Here is a 26005-nt window from a genome sequence, read left to right on the forward strand (position 1 = left end):
CTGTCGTCCCAGAACGAAGCCTCTTCTAAAGATGATGCACAAGAAAGCCCGCAGTTTGCTGAAGATAAGCAGACTAAGGACATGATTACTGGAACCATGTCCTGTGGTACGATGAGACCAAGATAAACTTATTTGGTTCAGATGGTGGGTGTCAAGCGTGTGCGGCGGCAACCAGTTGAGGAGTACAAGTGTGTCTTGCACAGTCATGGTGGTGGGAGTGTCATAGTCTGGGCCTGCATGAGTGCTGCCGGTATGGGGAGCTACGGTTCATTGAAGGAATCATGAATGCCAACATGTGCTGTGACATACTGAAGCAGAGCATGATCCCCTCCCTTCGGAGACCGGGCCACAGCGCAGTATTCCAACATGATAAAGACCCCAAACACACCTCCAAGACGACCACTGCCTTGTTAAAGAAACTGAGGGTAAAGATGATGGACTGGCCAAGCATGTCTCCAGACCTAAACCCTATTGAGCATCTGTGGGGCATCCTTAAATGGAAGGTGGGGGAGCGCAAGGTCTCTAACATCCACCAGCTCCGTGATGTTGTCATGGAGGAGTGGAAGAGGACTCCAGTGGCAACCTGTGACGCTCTGGTGAACTCTATGCCCAAGAGGGTTAAGGCAGTGCTAGAAAATAATGGTGGCCACACAAAATATTGAGACTTTGGGCACAATTCGGACATTTCCACTTAGGGGTGTACTCACTTTTTTTCCAAGGTTTAGACATTAATGACTATGTGTTGAGTTATTTTGAGGGGACAGCACATTTACACTGTTATACAGGCTGTACACTTACTACTTTACATTGTAGCAGAGTCATATCTTCAGTGTTGTCACATGAAAAGATATAATAAAATATTTACAAAAATGTGAGGGGTGTACTCACTTTTGTGAGATACTGTATGCTCTATGTGGCTGTAGTTATATGTGCCAAAGACATGATCCATATGCTATACTCACACATCTAGAAAACGGCATAATGCTTGGTGGAAAGGGTTCACAAAGCAGATTAACTCTATTAATGCATACACAAAGTAAATTAACTTTAGGTAATTCTCGACGTAGTACAGCTGGATTTACTAGAGACCAATATCCACAAATTCTAACAAGACACAGGTCTGAAGCTAGAACATTTGTCTCTTTATACCATACCTATAAACTTTGGTCTATTAAAATTCATCTCACACCTGGTTGGACTATATTCTCTCTGAGACAAATACAGAGTTTTTGAGATCACTCCTTACTGATAGTGTGAAGCTTACAATTTGATAGAATGCATACCGTGTTACAAACTTCACACAATCTTTTACTTTATCAGACAAAATTCTTACAAGAGGGGATATTCACACTTTTTTTTTTTTTTTTTAACGGACATGATCCTTCCCTGCAATGTTTTTCTTAGCTTTAACTAACTACATGAAATAGAACACAGATAAGATGTTCAGCGCAGTATGCAGACTCTCCCAAACACTGATTTTTTGGCAGGTGACAAGAATTTTTCTTCAGGCCATTTAAATTCCCAGGCTTGCATCACTTTGGAATTGCATCAGGTCTCTATTCAAATAGTGTTTATTTACTGTTAAGATATCACAGATAATGTAATCTCTAAATGATTTTTTTTTTAAATAAATCATGTACAGAATTTTATCTGTATATGTTTGAAACTTTCTTCTATAATGTGCCTAAAGAATCACATGTAATTAAAGCAACCAGCAAGCTGTATATGTACCCACGCCTAGTGTTTGTGAAAGTCCACATTGTAAGGTCATGCACTACCGGTATACCCATTGTCCAGTACAGCGGAATATGATTGTTATATAAATCAATAAATAATAACAGGAGCAATCTCTTGTGTCATTGTGATTTCAGTTTTTTTTTTAATGTCCACAAAATGCCAGAGCCTCTGGCCAAATCCTCTACCCCGATAGGCGAAACAGGAGAGAGAGGCTTTCCCTTTTTTTCCACCATCTTGCAGAATGGCACAGACAGGGCAGAATAATACAGATAGATTTGTCAAGAAACGAGGTGCAGAAACGCTTCTCTTTCTCAACAAATTTGTCTTCATTATTCGCTATATTACTCCACAAAATGGCAAAGACTCCGGGCACAGGTCATTATCGTTAGAGCTTTGATGACAGGTATAAGCCCTAAATAGTAGAAAAGTGTACATTGTATTAATATTAAACAGTTAACACAATGTACCATACTTTTTACCAAAATTTGCTCATAATATTACACAATGGCCTCTTAATTTTTGCTTTATCATAATACATGCGGGTGGCAAGCCATTCCATTCCAGTACAATCCACCCAGCTGCCAAAACTACAGCTTCCACAACTACATAAGCATCTATGAATGCACAGCATCTTTGGTTTGCTAAACAGTTAGTCCCATATAATTCATATAGCGCCATACCCACGTGTTTAGATTAAATCCTAGAACACACAGACTGTTATTACAATGATAGTTATTTGCATCTCCTTTCTGTATGTCAACAGATCCTGTGCAGCTTCCCAAGTTACTTATATGTAACTTCACATATTGTCATGTGACCTCACGATTCAATTAACATGACCCAATATAAATGTCAATTGAGCAAAACATAACATGCCTAAAAGGATAAATTTTCTGTATGTTTTCAGCAATCTGTGGCAATAGAGGTGATTTTCCAAAACTGCTCAATTTAGTTGTCAAGACCTGTTTTTAAGTAGCAAGAAGAAAGAAGTTTTTATCAAAGGCATGCAATTTTAACCAAAAATGTGATTGCAATGTCAGCCTTATTATTACATTTCCTTTATAGAGCACCAGCAGATTACATAGCACTTGAATATTGTAATTTTAATGTTAACAAAAATCGGAACACATATAACATATACTCATATAAAAGTACATAAGAGCTCTGCTCTTGCAAGTGCTTGGCCTCTACCGTTTGGAGAGGACCTCAACTTCCAAAAGTTTTCAGGAACTGGGTCACAATTGCCCTCAGAGCATACAGTGCAAAGAAAAAGTAAGTGAACCCTTTGGAATTACCTTGTTTTCTGCATTAATGGTTCAGATCTACATCTAAGTTACAAGTATAGACAAATACAATGTGCTTAAGCAGATTTTTGAGAACAGCAAACTTTGTTTATGTCAAAGTAGCTCTAAAACACATCTCCAGTCCCGTTTTATTGATTGGACTCCAGGTTTGCCAACTCCTGACTTCAATTAGCTTTTCTTGAAGTGATTATGCTAGGGGTTCACATACTTTTTCCAACCCACACTGTGAATGTTTGAATGACATATTCAATATGGATAAGAACAATACAATAATTTGTGTGTTAGTTAACAAGAGTGTGTTGTTCATTATTGTAATTTAGATGAAGTATATATACATAAAATGCTGGTAATTCCAAATGATTCACTTAGTTTTTCTTGCAACTGTACATTCATACTCCCTCCCTAAGTGTGTGTGTTAGCATGAGTTTATACGTGTAAGCATGTATGTGTTAACATCAAAATATATATTATATACACGTGTGTTAGTGTGTGTGTATGTGTAGCATTTGTATGTATGCATGTGTGTACATTGGAATATGTGTACATATATGTGTGTACCAGTGTGTATGTGAGTTAACAAGGGAAGGGAAAGAGACGGAAGGGGACACTTGGCCTAACCTGCCCACAAGGCAAGAAGGTGCCAGTCCTCGCATGCGTCCATTCGATAATGTGCGGCTGTGGCTGCAGTAGCACTTGTGCCAATTGAGGCACAAATATCCTGTCCAAAAAAATTCCTTCTTGACGCCAAAAGGCAATCGGATTTCTCCTTGGATCAAGAAGCTCTAAAATATTAATTGTTTTTATAGCCCTGTATGTCATGCCTTTCAAAACAAAATATCCAGACCCCTTTTGAATGCATCTAATGTATTTGATAGCACCACATCCCTTGGCAGAGAATTCCATACCTTTATTGTCCTCACTGTAAAGAATCCCTTCCTTTGTTGTCTATGAAATCTCCGTTCTTCCAGTCTCACAGGGTGACCTTTTGTTCTTTGTACATTTCTGTTAATGAACAGGTCACTGAAGAGCTCTTTACATTGGTCCGGCATATATTTATATAATGTTATCGTTTTTCCAGTGTATACAATTTTAACTTTTTTAGTCTCTCTTTATAACTAGTATCTTCCAATCCCCTTATTAATTTTGTAGCCCTCCTTTGCACGTCTAGTTCCATGATGTCCTTTTTAATATCCGGTGCCCAGAACTGTACCACATATTCAAGGTAAGGTCTTACCATTGACCTGTAAAGAGGCAAGATGATATCCTCCTCCCATGAATCAATACCTAATTTTATGCATGCCAAAACCTTACTGGCCCTTGCAGCTGCTTGCTGGCATTGTGCACTGTTACCAAGTCCTTCTCATTGGTAGTCATTGCTATTTGATAGAACTTTATTTCCAGTAATGTGAATAAAATTTAAATAGTTAATTTTATACCTGTCCCCTCCAAGGTGGTCCCAACCCATTACATCATGTCACAAGTCAAAGTAATATTAGGAATTAGATTCAATATGTAACTTATTTATGTTCTTCAGATATACTTTAAAATGCATGGTTTGTTTGTCCCTATTTTGAGCAAAAAAAAATATTGGGGCTGGGACATTATTGTGCAGCGTGCACAATAAGAGCACTATGAAATATAGAACTAATATTCAATTATTTCCAGGGCTGGGTTTTATACCCAGTCTGGCCCTTAAGGGGAAGTCCCATGGAAAAAAAATCTTAAACATAAAACACAATAATGTAGTTTTAGTTTTGACCTAAAATGAATTTCATCTCACTTACTTCCAAACAACTTTTTGTTCAGCACCGACTGGATACTCCTTATGGCAAATCCATTAGTCTTCTATGCAAAAACTAGAACTATTTAAAAAAAATATATATTGTTGAAAAGTTATTGTTAATCTGATACTACTACTACTAATAATAAAGGGTGAGTTCCTATGAACTGGTGAGCCCCCAAATGTATTGATATGCTGGCTAGATGAGTACTCACTTACTCTTTGTTCATATTTTAAGTTGTAACGAAACCTATGGGCTAGCAGAACTTCTCCCTGGACAAATGTCTGATAAAAGGGACTAAAAGAGGGTACAAATTACTGGAGAGTATAAATTTATACCAGTCAGCTTCAGGGTATACAATACTACCATATTGTAATTAGACAGGACTCAATTGAGGTAGTTTTGTTGCAAAGCAATATATGGCCACATAGTTTGATTGAATCACCAGTATTTTCATCTAAAATATCTGTTTTAAATAGCATGGACAGTGCCCTCCACCGATATTGGCAGTCTTGGTAAATATGAGCAAAGATTTTTTGCGTATCTTTTGAAGAAAAGATCAAAACTTTAAACAATAAAGACAATTTTTTCACAGCCTCCTTTGTTTATATTTACCAAAGGTGCCAATATTAGTGGAGTGCTCTGTATATATTTGCTTTATGTATGAAATATGTTTACTGCAAATTCTTTGCGTATGTACTGGTCATCTTAGCAGCACCCCCAAAAAACAGCTGTCTCAGGAGCACCCATTACCTTGTGGTGCAATGGGGTAGCTGCCCCCCTTGCCCCACGGAGGTTACTGTCCTCTTAAAATGTCAACACGGATTCATTATATCTTATTTATAGAGCACCAGCAGATTCTGTACTTATATTTTACTATCTCACATTCTACAAACAAAGTGAAGAAAGCCAGACAATGTTTACAACAAAAAACACTACACACATTTGGGAAAAATGTTTTATAGTATTTTCTTTTAGACATGGATACAAATTGGTATATGGGACAGCATCGCGCCTTCATACATTTTCTTCAAAATAAATATTGTTGCACCTTGCATGAATAATGCCCATTTACATTAAGTCATTACCATTTTAGTCTTTAAGACATAAATGAAATATTACAACCCAGTAACTTTTGACAAGTGTAGTATAGACAACCATACTTTCAATCCATGATAATGTATGCTATAACAAAAGAAGTATCCAACATAATAAACTAGAATGTATTGTTACTTTACATAAGGTTTACTAAAGCATAACATGAGAAACTAAATTATTTGAATGCAAAATTTGAAGCTGTTACGAATAAAAAAAAAATGCTAATCTATTTACTAGGCAATGACCATTTAAATGATTCATGATATTTGAGCTTATTGGGGTGGAAGACATCATGTTGGCAGAAGAAAATGTGATCTTGTATCCCTTCATAATGACACAAAGTAACACCACTGCTGGGACATGGAGGTTATTTCCAGCCAGAAATAATCCTACAGTTTGATTACACTCAGCCATATGGTTTCAGCACTTTAAATTCACACAAGTTGTAAGGAGTGTTCTAACGAGATTAAATAAAAAAATTTCATTTTGGCGTTGCATTTTTTTTTTTATATTTCACCACTTTGGTTCTTAGGCGATACCTTAAATACAGCCAGTATTCAATCGCTAATGCTGCTGCTATTGTTACTGAAAACTACAGCTTAAAATTCAAGGATGGCGGTTTAGCCCTACAAAAAAGTTTTGATAAGCAAGTGATGTAATGAAATAACATTCCACATACTACTATTTGTAATAAATTAATAATCTCCACATGTGTATTTAATAAAAAAAAAAAAAATATGGTTATATTTTCTTTACATCTCTGCAGCATTTTATCTATGAGAACATTGTCTTGATACGTACTCGAATATAGAATATGCATATTTAGAAATTCCCTGTAGAATAAACTGTTCAATACGGAACAGTTTGCTATATCTGGGCAAATAAAAAAAATATAAAAATAATATCATATAAGGCACATTCAGGCAAAAACCACAAAATTAAAAGATTGGCTTTAAAAAGAAAACCCAATCAACTTACAACTGGCTTAACTACAGTTGGCCCAACTCTAGTTGGCTTGTTTGATGGAATTGGATGCAAACATTTTCTCCTCCGTAATCAAAAATGGTGCAGTGTTACCGATACCAGCAACATTTTTAAAATTAATACACATTTATATTTACATTACAAGGAGCTACATCCAGACCATAGATGGAATATATACATTCCTCAGATGGCTGCCAAGTGCACAATTATCCCAGAATTTAGTGTTAATCCAAAGAGACTAATTTTTTTGTTTCAATTTGTAATACATTAATTACAATTCAGGGATAAATAATAACGTTAACAGCTTGTTTCTTCAAATACAACAGGACTTTACGAGAAGACAGAAACCTTAAATCAAACTATAGCAAAATGTCAATACACTTTTTCTACAAAAAAGGATTGTGGGGCTGTATTAAACTGATGGGCCAAATTGGTCCTGAATAATGTACTGATAAAGAGCTAACATGTTTGAATTTCATCACACTGACATTATGCACAGTCAATTAACCCATTACGGCAGAACAAATGTTTCATAAGGCATAGTTAAATGGGCACTGCAGCCGTCATATGTACTTTAATCCACATTATAGCTGAGAAGCTACTTTAATTTTTTCTGGTGTCTCCTTGCAAATTCTTCTAGGGTTCTGCAGACCCCCACCCCCCATATACATTTGCCTCCATCCCCATGGCTATATGACATGTAGGAAATGTGTTTGGACAAACAGCTCCAGCAGTGGCTTGGCGAGTGTTATGGGGGAGTAGTTAGACCTCCTTTGTCCACATATGCGACCAATGCGTCCATTCAATATAATTACAAAGCACTTTTATATGCATTAATTGTTTAGGGAGTTCCCTTTTAAGTCAGTGAGATGAAATAATTGATAAATAAATCCCTTTCTAAAATTCACAAAAGTATCTATCTGTAATATCTACATCCCATACTAAATATATCTGGAGTTATTTTTACATGACAACCTATAAAAATGGAGTAATCTGAATTTCAGAAATGTTTTCATTAAAAACAACATACCAAAGTAAACATTATACAAGTTGTATCCAGATAGTTTAACCCCTTAATGATCAATGACTAAGTTTGGCATTAAACAAGCTTAGAACTTTAAGAGATTTACAATCGCTTTCTTTGCCTGAACGGTGTTGCTGTAATGCCTTGATATCAAGGCATTCAGCAACACTGAGATTGGCATCAGGGGCCATGTCTGGTCCCTCCAATGTCCACCATACACTGTATGGCGGCGGATGCCCATTTTAAAAGCACCATCAACGGGACACAATGTGTGAAAAAAGCACACAAATTTTGACAAAGGCTGGTGGTAAAGTTAGTGCATGGAAAGGGTTAAAAGCAGCATTTTAAATACCCTGGGGTGTCCAAGCTCCAAGTTAAAAAAAAAAAAAATAAAAAAAAAATGCGCACTTCCCAAATGTGGGGTTTTACCTCCCAAAAACCCTACAAACCATGCATATTGGGGTGTTATTTGATAGTGGCATATACCAGGAGCTATAAGTTCATACCTGAAGTACAATTTGTCTGGAATTTTTTTTATTTTTTTTTAAATGACTGCCACACACTTTGGCAAAGGCTGGTGGTAAAATCTCGTGCAAGGAAAGGGTTAAAATACCAGCATTTGAAATACCTTGGGGTGTCTAGTTTTCAAAAATATATGGTTTGATGGGGTAAATTGAATTAGCCAGCTTCAAAGATGGCCCTATTAGGACACGGGGCAGTAAGACTAGATGTCAAAGGTCCAAGTTTAAAAAAAAAAAAATGTGAACTTCCCAAATGTGGCATTTTATCTCTCAAACAACCTGACAAATCCATGCACGGGGGGGGGGGGGTAATGTACTCAGGATATGTTGAAGACATATTGTGTTTGGCTGTGACATATACCAGGAGCTGTACATGCATGCATGGAAAGGGTTAAAATAACAGCATTTGACATACCTTGGGGTGTCTAGTTTTAAAAAAATATATGGTTTGATGGGGTAAATTCCATTGGCTGGTTTCAAAGATACCCGAAATAGGACATGGGGCAGAATTACCAGATTTGGAAAAAATGGTTTTGAAATAGCAAAATGCTACCTACTTATTGCCCAATAACTTGCAGAAAAAAGCAAAAAACATAAAAACATTGGGTGTTTCTAAACGCAGGACAAATAGTAGAATCTATTGAGAAGGTTGTTTTCATTAGTTGTTTTTTTTTAGATGAGTAAAAGATTTTTCAAATAAAAGTGAGAAAAGTGTTTTTTCAATTGTTCATCATATTTTATTATTTTTCTTTTTATAGAAAATTAGATACGATCAAAAATTGTATCTGAAGAATGCCCTTCTTGTCCTGAAAACAACAATATATAACTTGTATGGGTTTACTAAATGGGAGAGGAGAAAATTACAGCTAAACACAAGCACTGCAAAAGTGTTAAAAACAGCCTTGGTCACAAAGGGTACAAAAAAAATAAAAAATCAGCCTGGTCCTTAAGGGGTTAAGGCACAAATGGATTTCACAAAGCTGCAGAATATATTTACTGCAATTATAATAAATGGACCTGAGAAATTCTGAAGATATTTCTATTTGTATAGGTTAAATACCTTGGTGGGTTTAATGTTGCTTTCGGTATTGATAATGTAGTTGAAAAGGGACAAGTATGAGGATTTTGGTAAACAGTAATTCAAATAGAACATCTCTTTAAGACATTCTTTGTATTCACCACTAGAATATTGGCAAAGTGAAGACTATACATCAATAATATATCTGTTACTAATGCTTTTTTGGTATGGTATTTCAATCTTATGACAGTGGCATATCTTTAAATAATTGAATATTAATGCATTATAATAATAGATATTATTATAATATTGATAATGCCTGCAATTCTCAGAATGTTTTCTGTATGTTATACGAGTCGGCCAAGCAGTAACCAAGGGATTTTGCCCCCTTTAACTAACTCACCAACACTACTGACAACAATGGGCGGAAGTAAAAGCTTGACACAACCAGTTAAAAGCATGGTGCAGGTGTTCCATTCCTTAAGACATATGGCAGAAGGCACAAAACCATGTCCACATTCGTGAATAAGTGGTACCATCTAGATACTTGGATGAGTGGTGCTGCTCAATATTCCCATGCCATCCACACAGCACATTATAATTCTTCAATACTGCAATTATGTCTCTAATAAGACAGATGTGAAAATATTGGCAATTCGAAAGACCCTTTAAGTATACAAAGACAACAATCCAATGCACCAGTTAGGTTTAGTGCCACAGTCGCGCAGTTGGCTTGTAAGCAAGTAAATATGCTATTACAGAGCCGTTTCAAATATAATGAATGGTTCACCATCGCCTTTAGAGCTGTTCTGTCTGTCTTTTTGGTGGCTTTTATTCAAGTAAGCCTGGAAAAAAGAACAAATATTATTAATATATAAATTGCATATGAGAGAAGAAATATAGATTGACATAAAATCAGAAAGAAAAAAAAGAATAAATTTGTGTGACTCAAATCAACTACCTGATCCTCCTAACAATGAGAGAAGGACTGAATTCATTGTCAATAAAACAGATTTTTCTAGACTCTCAATAGATATAAACCATCACTACATTGCACTGATAAGCGAGAATCACTTTGCAAACTCAAAAACACCACGATAAATTAAACATGGTATGGAGGATCTGGCGTCAGCAAAAAAAAAAAAAAAAAAAAAGGTTTCTCATTTTCACATATAAAACCAAACACAATGACTTTAGATGTTAATATCAGGATGTAATCCCTATATTTTACAAACCGTGATTGACAAGCATTGAAAGTTCAAGGTACATGTATTTGAAATATCACCGTGTTTAATTTGTACTGCAGAGCAGTTATAAGGCCCATAGAAATGTGATCGATGGATAGTATGTGACAATAATGAAACTGGAGGCTCAAGCTTTAACAAAGACTCATCCAGGCAACTTCTTTAAAATGTAAGATGATACTAAATAATAGGAAAGGGTTTTTTTTTTGCTTTGCTTTTCACATTTTGAATTCTCCCTGATTTCTAGCTGAACTAGAAAAGATACAGCATTCCTGATAAATGTATAATCAGAACATAAAGGCAATGAAACGCTGTCAAGTTTCAGTGTCCCACAATCAGAGGTTTTTAGGCGCTGTATCGTATCTCGGTACTTTGACAGATGCGCATAACAAAATGAAATAATGTCAAGACTTGTGTGCTCTTATCTCTAACTGTGTGGGTGAAAAAGGGACTTCAAATGCAATTTTCATCCTCTGCAGATGAATGCGAAAAGTTTTGTTTAGGGCTTTCAAAAAGAAAATGCAATCTGGAAAAGCTGACATCTGCCATGATTCGGACCAAAAATAAAATGTACGCAGCTCTAGAAATATGTTTACAGTATATGAATAGATTAACTGCCATAAAGTGATGTTTATTTGACAATAATATGCTTTATGTGTTGGGTTGATGTGATTTCTTTATATGCTGTATACATTAGGCATTCTGAACAAGCTGTGCTGAAAGAAATTGAAAATTAAATGACAATGGATCAGCTAATGTATAGTGCACAGCCTGCAGAATATGTTTAAGAGACAGAACGAAACATAATGACCCTGACTAATCTTTGTCATCTTTGATTTCTACCAAGTCAAGGTTTGCCTTGAATATACCATCGCCTCTGTTGTGCTGAATAATGTTGTAATGCAGGGGAGCTTTACATTACTGAGAGGGTGGTTGATAAAAGCTTGATGAAAGGAATAGCCATAAGAATTGGTAGAGGCTAATATAGTAAAAGGATTTTAAACATGCATGGGATGGGCATAGGGCTATCCTTAATCTAAAGACAAGACCAATGAGTGATTAAGACCCGAGTCTTACGTCCGGAGAACTGGGCAGACTATATGTGCCAAACAGTTCTTATCTGCTGCCAAGTTCTATGTTCAGATGTATTCAAGATACTTAGTTGTGCAGGTCCATAAGAATTGTTCATAGTTATACATCTACGGGTGTATTCACTTAATAACACAGGGAGGCCATTCAGTAAAAACTATAAGAAAGTTCAATGATTTACCCACCACATTCACTTAGAATATTTAAGATAAAAATGCTTAATCTCCAAGTTTAACAAACATACTCAAGAGTTTAGAAGAACATCCCGCTGAGGGGTGCGGAAGATTGTTTTCCAATGGGTGCTGAATTTAAGATCTCAACTCAGAGTAAACTCAAGGTGTCGGAGTTGCAAATTTAGCAATTATTAATTCTTGTATTTTATATAGAGACCTAATCTTATGGTTAGTGTTTACTGAGTCTTAAAAGGTTTGGAATCAAGTTTACAAGGAGCAGTTTTGAATTTTAAAGCCTTCTAAAAGGCAGTTGAGTACGGTCATTTTTTTTAGCAATGAAGCTTCCGTTCCCATATTTTAGCAGTTATGCAGCAAGATGCGATTATAATTATTATAATCACCTATGACCCATTAGCTTTGTTACAGACTACTCACCTCTTTGGCTGCATGTGCTAGTGCTGCAGCTTCCGCCTTTCCCACCTGCTGCACCATGCTGTAGAAAAGGGACTCTTTATTTTGAAGCAGAATATGTGGCGCGTCATATTCTTTCACTCTTCCCGAATCCAACACCTGTGAAGTAACGGAATGTGGCTTAATGACAAAAAAAACAAAAACAAAACTAAACATTGTCTGTGTATCTCAGCATCGCAGGTTAACACAGCTTTACGGAAGAATGCATGTTCTTGTCCAAAAACTTAAAAAGGTACACCCACCATACTTCTAGATATTTTTGTCCTATGGTTCCTTCATGTGTAATATTTGTAGTAACTATCATTGTATCTATGTTTCACACAAATACTCACCTACCCATGATGCTAGTTTTCATGGCCTTGAAGCTTTTTGGGGATCAGATTGTGGCGCTGATTGCATCACATGTGAACAGTTATGCCACAGATGGCATCAATCGTCCTTATACAAAGCGCATGTTACAAGATGCAAAGTGTGTGTATTTATAACAATACTGTGGCTTCACATACAGAGCGTCGGAACTACAGAGAATACTGGGTTAACTGCATGTGAATTATGCTGGGGAAACAGTAACTCCGTCAAGTCACAAAATACGAGTTGGCACACATTGGTAGTGGCAACATAAATATGCCACATGCAAGGAAAAATTAACACAGGAGTTCAGTTCAATTTTAATGCATTGCACAGAAACTCTTAAAACATGGTGGAAGTTTAAAAAAATCAAGCGATTTAAATAGACCATTAAAAAAGGCTGTTAGACCATGTTATTCCAAAAATACATAACCATTCAAAATGTATCATTTTCTTTTTCTTTCACATTACTATCCGATATTGCAGACACAAATGAGTTATAGGATTAGGGTCAAGGGGATGCAATGGCTAATCTAAAATCTAATTATGGATTTTATCAGATGTTTTTCTTGTATTAGCAATTTTAAAATATACACTTTTGACAAAGGTTAATCTTTACCGGGAGTGACTACTTTGTCCTGTTTGCAGCTTTAATTCAACAATATATCCATCCCAAAATATAATTTTTTCATATTTTAGTAAATCTACCAAAATCATATTCTACATATGCAAGGCCACCACTAAGATTTCTTAACCTTGGTTTTGTACATAGCACTTTATTTTGTTAAGTACCATTACACTTCCACATACCCCTAATAATAGTTAGGACTTTTCGTCAAGGACTGGTTCAAACAGGGTATGGGGTTTTGGGGTATTCAGCGGACATTATCAAGTAATGGGAATTTGTACAACACAAGTTAATTATGGATATACAGGCATTAACAGGAAAAGAGGGGAGCAACAAGTTGATGGACTGTCCCTACTACATCCTAGGTAAATAGAACATTGGTGATATATGGTGTACAATTCATTGTCAAATTACATTTCTAGAATGTTTCAGATGTGTAACTATATATTAAAGGGACACTTTAATGCACCTGATAGCTGAGACATCCCTTTAACATTCTATTGTGTCCCCTTTGCAAATGCATAGGGGGATTCTGCACTTGTACCTTTGCCTGTTTTCCACTATTTTCGGGTGCAGAAGATGATTTCAGCCGAGCACGCTTCCTTGCACGCGATATACTTACTCAGCACAGGGAGGTCTGCTCAGACCCTGGCGAGCATGGTTTCAATGGAAGCGCTTTCCTGACAGTCAGTGGCAGGAATCATCAGACCATGGACCCAAAGAACAGTTGGGTCCGCACTTTGTACCTCAGGTAAGTGCTTTTTTTGTTTCAGAAAAATGTGTATTTAAATATGCAGAGAACTCTACCATACATTCTTCTTTAATGTGGCCCTTAGGACCAGTAAACTGTCCCCTTAAGATCCAGTTCAGTCATTTTGCAGAGCGTTAGCCCTTTGAAATGCAAATAAGTCATAAATCTTTCAACTCATTGTAGTAAATGTGCAAACCAATAGTCCGATATCCCTTTAATGTTTACATTTACCAGAAAGGCCGCTGCTAAAGAAGTTCTAGTTACCAACAAGCACCTAAACACAAAGAACAGAATTAAATTATCTTGAGCACTTGCTAGTGGTTGCCAGCTGCTGGCACACATGGTGTAAGCTGGATTCCACAACCGTGATTCACTTAACTTCACACCTTCATTTGCATTTCTACATAAACATAAAAAGGAATCAAAAACCATTTTTTGCATCTGCCTCTTAGGCCAGTAAGTGTAACTGTGTGCTTTGGCCTGGGTTAAAGTTGAAACTCATAATCTGTAATTAAGGCTCATAAATCTCAGTGACTGTCTTTGAAGCATTTAGAAGTACTTTTATCTGTTTTATCTACCCTCACTATAATTAAGACATCTGATAATTTGACATTCCAATTTGGTGCAACTTAATGTTATGTTCTTTTCTCTCCTTTCCAGTATAACATCATACCTCTCAGAAGGCCCAGTCTCGCCGGGACAGTCCTGATTTTTGGGCACTTTACCTGCCCCACTCGCTTAAAGGGGCAGTGGGGATCATGGGCCATTTAGAGATGTAACTCAATTGACTGGCCCTGGAAGCTGTAATGTCTATGAAATGCCACACACCTCGATAACCCCCAACATTTAGACACCAGAAGTTAGGGGTTATGCAACTCTATAGATCAAGTGTGTGATGGAGTGAGTTAATGTAACTCATGTAAGAAACAAACAGAACTGCCTTGAAGGAGCAGAGTACAAAACTGTAGAATACTAGGCACAGTATGGAGCATGAAAGATAGACCAATCTTCGAATGTCTCACACTGCCATCCACGTAGTGTCAACCAGAGTGGGACATTTGGAAGCGTTGATATATTGAAGATCAGTTGTGTGTCTCAAGTACCATACTGCGCCCACAACTTTGCTGTTTTGTACCCTGCTTTTGCAGGGTAGTAGGGCAGAAACAAATAATCGATAAAATCAACGCTGCAGGGGACCTGGATTCCCGTCACTGTCAGCCGGTGGGTGTCCGTGCGATGCGCACAGACAACTTCCGCCTCTCCCCTCCACTTCCGCTCCTACGATGCAGTGGCAGCATCACATGATGTAGAAGCCCCAGCGGAAGTGAAGGTGAGTAACGGAGGCTGTCTGTGCGCATCGTGCAGACCCCCACCGGCTGACAGAGAATCGAGGTCTCCTGCAGAGGATCATCCTCTGTCAGCTGGTGGGGGTCTGCGCGATGCGCACAGACAGCCTCCGTTACTGCCCTTCACTTACGCTGAGGCTTCTATGAAGCTGCAGTGAAAGTGCCTGTCAGCAACGGAGGCTCACAAGACACCAGGGAGTCGGGAGAGAGGCAGAGCGGTCTATGGGAGGGGGGAGGAGGCAGAGTGGTGTATGGGTGAGTTATAGTGGTGTATGGGGGTATAATGAATTTCAGGGTAGCAGAGTGGTGTATGGGGGTGTAATTAATTTCAGGGAGGCAGAATGGCATATCTGGGGGAGTTAGATTGGTGTATAGGGGGAGGTAGAGTGGTGAATCAGGGAGTATAATGAATTTCAGGGTGGTGCAGGGCATTTATGGGGGCGGAGTGGCATATCTGGGTACACAGTGGCATATAGGGAGGTATAAGGCATAAATGGGGGCGAGTGGCATATTGGAAGTTATAAGGCATATCAGGGGGCACAGTGGCAAATAGGGGGTATAAGGCATGTCGATATTAGGCATATCAGGGGGGCATAAGACATATCTGGGGGTAAAAGGTATATCAGGGGGCTCAGTTGCATATCACTGGCATATAAGGAGTGTAAGGCATATCAGGGGGCACAGTGGAATCTCTGGCATATAGGAGGTATAAGGCATATCTGGGGGCAGAGCGGCAAGCTGGGGGTCAGATGTGCATAACTGGGGGCAGTTTGGTAAATAAAAAAATATAAACAAGGCTTTTTTCTCATAGTTTTTATTAAATATGAAAAATAGTTAACATATGAATTAATATTTACTAATAACTTTGTATTAAAACCTAGTTTGAGAAACACTGTTTGGGTTCTTGTAGCTTTTATTATGTCAGTAAAATAAGAAGGTGAATAGAGAGAGGCCATTGCGATAAAGAGATGAAAGTGTAAATTGTATGTTTTTTATTACATTATTTTAAATTAAAAAAAATTGCATTTTTTATCCGATTAATAGAAAAAATAATCGGCCAACTAATAGATTATTAAAATAATAGTTAGTTGCAGCCCTACAGGGTAGTTCCAGTCATTTCCTACACTTACTTGCTTAACCATCATGTTCTGCACATCACCTTTCCGTTTACCGCATGCACATGCTAATGCGATGTTAGCATTGACAGCAGGCAATTGGAACATGAGCCCAGTGATTGGAACTGTTCCCGCAAATGCAGGACTCTTAGCAGCTACATGTTTAGTGTTATTGAACTAAAACTCCAATGAGCCTCAGTCTGTCCTATTGGCCTACAGATTGGGTCCATTACAAAGCTGAAATGTACACACACGGACAATATAAGCAAGAACAATGTAACTCTGACTCAACTAACACAGACAAGTACTTATGTATGTGACTGCCATACAAATGTGTACAAAGCATCATATTTTCCATATAATATAGTGTGCAGCCTGCAAATTATATTCTATATATTTTGAGTGACGAAGCCCTAAAGTTTATGCAGCTAAGTCAGTTTCCACATATTTGGCATAACTCACATTTTCTGCACAACCACTGGCTCTAGATTACGGACTATTCTATTCCACTCCACTTCAGTCTAAGGCCCAGAATGCACCCAATCGCAGCAACAAAGCCAACATACAAGTGAAACAGAACGCTCTCCGGTGACATAGTTACTAATAGGCGGGTGCGGCTACAACACAGGTATAGCAGGTCTAACTGCAGACTTACTAAAGAAGCCTTAAAGCTATTAACAAGATAATTCTCCATTGGCAATTGAGGATGCTTTTAAGTTTTTTACAATAGCCAATTTTATTTTTATTTGATAAGTTATTTTAGAGGACTTTAATGGTAAAAATGACAGTTAACTTGGTATTAGAATGTATCTAACTTCTGACAGCTAATTATAAAAACTACACATAGGTGCTGTCCTTACAACAACAAAAAAAAAAACCAACACAAAAAACATTGGTTCTTAGTGTTCCTGGCCCAACACTCCTCATGTAGGCGTAATATACAATACAACCAAAATACTCAATAGCATATGAGGACTACTGAAACCAACAAATACTAAAAAAGCTAGTCGCCTCCAAATGATTGTGAATGTGCTAGTGTGGGCATGTGTTCAATTAGTATGCACTAGTTTTGGGGTGCTTAGTGTTTTTGTTACTTTGTTAGCTATTTAGCAAGTATGTTATATTCCTTGTTATGCAAAAATATGTTTATTTAAACATATTCTCTCGCTTTAAAGATATCCTCTGTGAATATCAACAGTTTGAGTACTGAGTATCATATGCAAGGCCCATAAAGACATGGTTTAAAGATAGTTTGGCGTGGAGGAGTTTGGCGTGGAGGAGTTTGGCATGGAGGACCTTGACTGGCCCACAGTCTCTTCAATTATATTACTTAACAGGGACCAAAAGGCCAATTCTACACCTGCAATATATAGTTGTGTTTTTTAACAGTTTCCAGAGAAACCTATAAATGGCAGACGTGTACTCCTTAACCATGCTTTATGTAGCTAACCCCAACAAAACACAAGCAGACGTGCATCAGATGTGAAACTATAGTTGGAATAATTGTAAAATACCACTGCTAATTTACGCAAAACAGCCTAGTGGATAAACAAAAACAACATAATTTACAAGTGTATTATGCCAATGCAAAATAGTGAATTAAAACTAGGTGAATCCCCTTGGAGAATCAGCAAGTAAACAATGCTCATAACAATATCATTAATTATCTTGCAGATGTTTTCTCATATTTCTTTTGTTAAGCTCTATGATCACAAAAAACTCAATGTCCCTCATGAATACATGGAAGGTTATATCTCAATACATCAATGGAATTATAGCTTGTTTAATAGTAAATTAAGAAATGTTTTCAAGACAATGCTAATGCTTAACAGATTTTCTTGACAATAAAAAAGGCAGCGTGACCACTATATTATTACAGATATTTAGAAATTGTGTTCTCTCTCTCTTTCTGGGACAACAAAAACAAGAGGTTTGTTGGAAAAATCTTTTTGCACAATCATGACTGAAAAATATTGCTAGCAGGTCTGTTGTGGACCTGTCTGCGCTTCTTACCCTAATAAAGTTGGCAACAAATATATAAACATAATATAAATGAGAGGTTTTTGTTTTTTGTATACATTGTACAGCCAATACGCTGTTTTTGCAGCATGCTTACACCTGTTTGGTAGGCCTCGTTTTATACATTTGTATTATTTGAGCCTGTGACCTCAAATGACCTCAAATCTGTGCCAGATTTGTAGAAAAGTAGTTAGTGCCCACTTCTAGCCAATTATCTTCTGTCCTTCCCCAAAATCATGTTTGATGCATTCTATTCCAGTGCAAGCAGAATTTTGAATATTTAAATAACCATAAAAATTCCTCACAATAGCCATCAAGGCACCCAGTTTAATTATGTAGTTACCCCCCCCCCCACAAAGACAATACATATAAGCTTGGCAGATGAAGCCGCTGGGATTTTTGCTCATTCTTCAAGGTAAAACTGCTCCAGCTCCTTCAAGTTGGATGGGTTCTGCTGGTGTACAGCAATCTTTATGTCATACCACAGATTCTCAATTGGATTGAAGACTAGGCCATTCCAATTAAATGTTTCCCCTTAAACCACTCGGTGTTGCTTTAGCAGTATGCATTGACCTGCTGGAAGGTGAACCTCCACCCCAGCCGCAAATCTCTGGAAGACAAACAGGTTTCCCTCAAGAATTTCCCTGTATTAAGCACCATCATTCCTACGATCCTGACCAGTTTCCCAGTCCCTGCTGATGAAGGACATCCCCACAGCATGATGTTGCCACCAACATGCTTCACTGTGGGGATGGTGTTCTCTGGGTGATGAGGCTTGCGCCAGACATTTTTATTAATGGCCAAAAAGCTATTTATTTTTTTTTTATTATTATTTTTTTTTTTAAACAATGGCTTTTTTTCTGGCCATTCTTCCGTAGAGCCCAGCTTTGTGGAGTGTACGGACAGATACTCCAATCTCCGCTGTGGAGCTTTGCAGCTTCTTCACAGTTGTCTTTGGTCTCTTTGATGTCTCTCTGATTAATGCCCTCCCCTTGATTGATCCGTGAGTTGTGGTGGACGGTACTCTCTTGGCAGGTTTGTTGCGGTGCCATATTATTTCCATTTCTTAAAAATGGATTTAACGGTGCTCTGTGGGAGGTTTTTTGGTTTTTTAAATAACCCAACCATGGTCTGTACATTCCCACTACTTCACAACTTTGTCCCTGACCTGTTTGGAGAGCTCCTTGCTCGGTGGTGTTGCCCCTTGCTCGGTTGTGTTGCAGACTCTGAGGCCTTTCAGAACAGGTGTATATATACTGAGATCATGTGACACTTAGATTGCACATAGGTGGACTTATTATGTGACTTCTGAAGGAAATTGGTTGCACCAGATCTTATTTAGGGTCTTCATAGCAAAATGGGGTGAATACATATGCATGCACTAACTTTTCTGTTTTTTGTTCTTTTTAAAAAAAAGTTATTTTCTACATTTCACTTCACCAATTTAGACTATTTTACGTATGTCCATTACGTGAAATCCAAATAAAGATCTATATTAATTGTCTGTAATGCAACAAAATAGGAAAAATGCCAAGAGGGGAGGTGAATACTTTTGCAAGGCATTGTAGGTGGAATAAATGTTATTGCTTAGTCTATCCTTGGGAACAAATAAAATCAATTTACATACAGCTTTATTTCAACTCTTTAATATATTGTTATACTATGTGTTCCAGAACTTTTGAACAGCAACACACCAATGCTACACATAAAGAGTTAGAAAGCAATGTCACATATCAATAAATTATGAAATGCTTACCATAATTTTATCACTGTCAATTATTGTGTTCAGCCTGTGTGCAATCGTTAGTACTGTGCATTCGGCAAACTTTTCTCGGATTGTCTTCTGAATAAGTTCATCTGTCCTAGTTTAAAAACAAAAAACAAAGACATGTATGATAAAAATACATTCACGTCTATTGCATTCTGTATCAGTGTACATATTGACTGCAAATTAAAGTCCAGTTCTGCACAAATCTTTTTTATATTGATATTATTCTTGAAAGAATAAGAAATAGTCTATCACTACATAGTATATTAAAAAGTCGAAGTTATTTTAATTTCATTAACTTTGTCTATACTACAAACTTTTGGAACATGAGACATTCATACAATATCTAAAAACTGAAAGATTTTCCAAGTATTGCCTTGGAATTCAGTAATTTCTCAAATATTGCATTTGAATAGTTATGTTTTCCTTAATCTTGTAATCGAGTTTGTCTAATATTCTGAATATTATATGTACCATGTAACTCTGATATTAAATAAAAGCCATGTTTTAATATTAACTATAATTTGGACGTGGATTTACCGATACCATCAATTTTTCAGTAACGAGAGTGTTACCCCTTCAGGTCTCGCTTTAATATTTAAATGGTCATTTTTTAGCTATGTAACAAAGGAGGAGCTGAAATGAAATAAAAATAGCAAAAAAATGGCTAAACGTTTGTAAAAACAAGAGAAAAGAAACATGTTACAGCAGCGTGCATTTTATTCACTACAGATTAAACGACATTAAAATCAACCTAAATATTATTTGATACATTAAATAGCCTTAAGGATGGAATCTAAAGTCACCATGAAGTTGGTAGCACTGAGCTGATCACCCCAGTCGCATGCCTTGCCGACATACACAAGGGGCTTTAAAAAAAAAAAAAAATAATTAAAAAAAAAGGCTTAGCAATGAACTTCAATTAATTATACAGGCTGAAAGCAATGAGTTCGCATCTGAAAGTGTATGACAGACTGAAACGTATGGAAAAGAAAAAAAAATTTAAAAACACTTTTCAGCTCAACAATGAGAACTCTTCTTTGTGAAGGACAGCTATTGTGCACATTTCTGTAGAAATGAAGAGGTTAGCCTAACATAACCTAAGACTTCATTATTTTTAGCAATTTTGAATGGGCAATAATTGAACGTGGGTAGCAAAACAACGCATTGCGCGGTGATACAGAACAAGATAAACACCATACACCAAGGTTTTGGAACATTACACATTTTTATTTGCCTCTATCTTTAAGGGCAGCTCTTTATTCATAGGTTAAAACATGGCAGGAGACATTTCTCATGCCGCCATTCAATTCATATCTACTGAAAATAATGGAAACCTTCAATTATCCTCTCCAGTACGTATAGGTACACAGAGGAAATACAAAAAAAGAACATGTACATTTGAGAGAGAGCGAAAAAAGAAAAAATGCTATGGATAATGCAAAACTCAGATCGGCTTTAAAAGCCAATGCGATGGAGTGACTAGTAACGTGGGCAAAAGATAGCATAAATATTGCAAAAGATGCATTCAAAACCATCAAATATAGTTGTAGGACACTCCGACAATATCTACCAGAACATGAAATAAAGCTACTGTCTTATCTGACCACAAAACAGCTGTTAATAAACCACTATTTAAATGTCAATCACACAGATTAATCTTCAAAAGAAATGTAAATTCTTCACAAAGTTTCTCATACGCCTCAATTAATGGAGGTTTTAAGCTGTAATGCTTGAAGGAGGGTGATTCACGATTCTTGATGCAAATGTCTGGGATTAAATTCTACTTTTAGAAACAAGAACCTTTACAGAGATTTACGCTATATGTGCCTGTCGTACATTGTTTTATGCTTAGCAGGAAATGTTGAAATTGAGCTAAAATCGTTTCAACTCATAATTGGCACTTGAAAAAGTGAAAAAAAAAAAAAAAAAGACAGGGGTTAATAGGTTTAACACTTTAAGAACAGGGCAATATTTTGCCTGCATGACTTCCATTCAAACGAGGGACTTTCTTTCCATACAGGACACATGAATTTAATTAAACTATAATCTGAAATTACCTCTAGCACAATCTTTCAGTAGAAATTAAGAAATCTGTGCAGAATCTCAAACCAATTCCTTTTTTAGCACGACAAGGTCTTGTATAGTTCTCCCTAAGTAGTATCTTCTATGTCTTTAGCCTTGATCAGTTTTACGGTATAACTTGAAATACCATTACATAAGTTATGGAGGGTAAAGGTGATGGAAAACCCTTTCACTTAAAATTAAGGGGGTAGTAGAAGCATTAGTGAACACTCATCTACAGACACCAGACAAGCCAGAAGGCTTGTTGTTTCCCTCAGAAATCTCATGGTGCTGCCACAACCACAAGGGATTCTGGGTAGTCGCATGTAAATAAGGCCATCAATTATCATCTTTTGCCTCTATATCCACTTTATACATGGAACCCTTGAAAGTAATTGCCCGCTGTACAAGACAGCCTTTAACTTGAGGAGCATCCCTTTACCTCTTGCATCTAGGGCATGAAGTCTACAATTCATGTTCATGTTTTACATTCTCACTGGCATAACCTAGTAATTACTGTTATTCTTTTAAAGGTTATAACAAGATTGTTATTTAACTATACTATCCCTGCACGAGCTTATACGTTAACATTTCACATTGAAACACAAGTATATAAACGTCCAAAATTAATGTGTGTATATAACACATACACACACACTGTGGCAAGAAAAAGTAAACATTCACAGGGTGGGTCGGAAGTACTATGTGAACCCCTAGGCTAATCAAAAACTAATTGGAGTCAGGAATTAACTTTGTGCCCATTCAATGAAACGGGACTGGAGACGTGTTTCCCGTGTTTTAAAGCTACATTAAAATAAAACTTAAAAAAAAAAAAAAAAGTTGAACAAGTAGAGACGTTTTATGTACCTGGGATCCACATTTGCTGTTGCTTCATCAATAATTAATATTCGGTTTCGCCTTAAAATTGCCCGTGCAAGGCAAACCAGCTGTCTTTGGCCGACACTGAAATTTGAGCCGGATTCTGCTAATTGTGTCTCAATTTTACCAGGTAATTCTTCAATCGCATCTTTAAGCTGCACCTGTAGTATATAAGAGGAAAGATATTTCTAGCAAAACAAAAAGTATCGATATAACAAAGTATTATTTATTGTTACTATTATGTTATCAAATGATGGTTCGGGATCATCAAGATAATGTAACACATGATGTGGCAGCACACACACACACAGGTGCTTGATTCTATACACCTGTGAGTCACAAAAAGATACCAAAAAAAAAATACAGTTCAATAATGTAAATACCCCCCCACACACACACACACAGCCATCTTTAACTTTGCTCTGGTTGCTAGGGTAACAACATTATTAACATATATAAACATACATATATATATACACACACTTTCTAATGAATGTTGTAATTTCTTTTTGCATTGGTGTACAACATGAATTACTGATTATTAATCAATATATACTCTACTGTCCTGACTAGTGCTTTTAGTATGAAGAACCACCAAAAATGTGAATTTTTCATACAGATACAGACCAGCTACACGTGTAAGGCAAGAAAAGCAATAATAAATGTCAAAAGAAGACCAATTCCAATTTTCTTTTTCCAAGTAAATTACCGAGAGCAAAATACATTTTTATCAGTACCTCTTTTAAAACATCCCATAGCTCCTCATCAGTATGCTCGTCAAAGGGATCAAGGTTCTTCCTCATTGTCCCGGTGAAAAGAACCGGCTCCTGTTATTCAAAAATACAAAATGGAATACAAGAAAGAAAGAAATGCTATCAATAAAGAACACATTATTCAGGAGTACAAAGCAACATGATCTTTTATGTTGGGGTTGGGCACATGTGACCACTCATTTTGTTTGGTTCTGATGGATTTATACTGTCATGGTAATAAGGTACGTTTTAAATTCACATTCCATGCATTTGCATGCATTACAAAAGAAAATATATGTGTTAGTACATCTGCCAATATTGTTGTAAAATGCAGATACACTCAGAGTGTTCTCAATGTTATGCCAAGCCAGGGTGACCCACATCATTAAGTGATTATATTTTAACATAAACAAGAGCCCATTTGTACTACGACAACAATTATTGAAAGAGATAAAGACCACTCTTGGTGCTGGTGCAGGACGATAGTCTACCTGTAGCAGATTGGAACTCTCCCAAGTAATACTGCTGTTCTGGAGATGTTAAATCTAGAGGGCCATCCTACTCAAGGAAACCGAGAGCTCCTTAAAAAGGTGGCAAAGCCGGCATATGTAATCAATTTTCTCTCCCTTCTCCTTAACCCACCCAAAGCAAAGACTGCCTGAACACCATTCTACAGAAAAAAAATTAACACTTTCTAGAAAGAGAATCAACGTTACACTTGCGATGAAGACATAGATAAAAAATGACAATTGATTTAGAAAAAAATTATCTAACAAAGGAAAGTTTCCCAGTAAGAAAGGCTGAGCTGGCCCTGCATAATGTGCAATTCAATGTGCAAGAAGACTGATATAACGAAGCATTATACCACACCTGACAAGAAGTTCCTGCAACACAAGCCCACTCGTGTGGGCCCTTAATGTGTAGTGAACACGGTTTCCTCTACTTTTTAGTAGTTAGTGTACACAGAAATCTTATGTTGTGCAATCTTTACTTGTGCAAATGCAAACCTGAAATTGTTTCAAGATAATGTTGGGACAGTCTCTCTTATATACAGATGCAATATGTGAACTTACATATTTAGATTTTATTCTTTTCTTTTAAGGTTGAACTCATGTTGTTCAGTTTGTTGTTCCATGATGTGCTGCTGGAGGCAGGGCAGTGGATTTATAAAATCCAGTACTGCTCTATTCAGGTACAATAGTGTGGTCCTGTGTATTGTGTTTACACTGTATATTTCGTATTGACCCTTGGCTTGGCTGACTACTTTCCTGCCTAATGATTCTGCTCCTGTTTGATCTACCTGTGTACCATAGATGGATTGGTTGACTACATGCTCTGTGATTTGACCTTTGGCTTTTATGCCTACCCGTTTGGTAAACCGAACCAGGCTGTGTCTGACTATGCATCTTGCTTTAACGCATGGCACCTTGTGTAAGCTGCCTAGGAATTCTTCCTGCAGGATACCTATACAGGTATCTGGCTTCTCTGGTGCTTTGCCCATTATACTCCATGACAAACTATACCTGCCTACACCTAAGCATCCTCACTGTTGGGATCATCTATGTCCTATGTATAAGTATAGAGAGCTGCCACTGACCATTATCATACCCTACACATCAAAATTCATTCACAGACGCCACCACATTCATTATCCCCAACCACTAAATTTTCCATCCCCCTACCATCATCACCCCATATTGTCTCACAATCATCCTCCTCAATCTCCATGCCCACTCAGAATTATTTCTCCATCATCTTCATTCCCATCCCTTAGCACACCCACTTCATATTCATACAAACATGTTTCTCCCCTCAACTCTGGCATCGTATCCCGTGTGGCACTGACTGACAGACGCACAGAGGATATACAACTTAGAGGGAGCATTGATAG

The 26005-nt window shown here is 37.1% G+C and overlaps 1 protein-coding gene across 1 annotated transcript in view; it reads right to left on the reverse strand.

Annotated features, from left to right (window-relative positions):
• Positions 1-10222: 10222 nt before the first annotated feature.
• The window catches only part of LOC149299898 (ATP-binding cassette sub-family C member 4-like), a 99447-nt gene continuing 83664 nt past the window's right edge, over positions 10223-26005 (reverse strand). Inside the window, exons 27-31 of the mRNA XM_089485851.1 lie at positions 24100-24189; positions 23351-23523; positions 20408-20513; positions 12409-12543; positions 10223-10312 (exon numbers count right to left, since the gene is read on the reverse strand). Of these exons, the coding sequence (XP_089341977.1) occupies positions 10223-10312; positions 12409-12543; positions 20408-20513; positions 23351-23523; positions 24100-24189 (594 nt within the window). The remainder of the gene's footprint in view (positions 10313-12408; positions 12544-20407; positions 20514-23350; positions 23524-24099; positions 24190-26005) is intronic.

Source organism: Sceloporus occidentalis, unplaced genomic scaffold (genome assembly GCF_023333645.1).
Source record: "Sceloporus occidentalis isolate IW3139 unplaced genomic scaffold, rSceOcc1.0.p SCAF_27, whole genome shotgun sequence".
Classification (NCBI taxonomy): domain Eukaryota; kingdom Metazoa; phylum Chordata; class Lepidosauria; order Squamata; family Phrynosomatidae; genus Sceloporus; species Sceloporus occidentalis.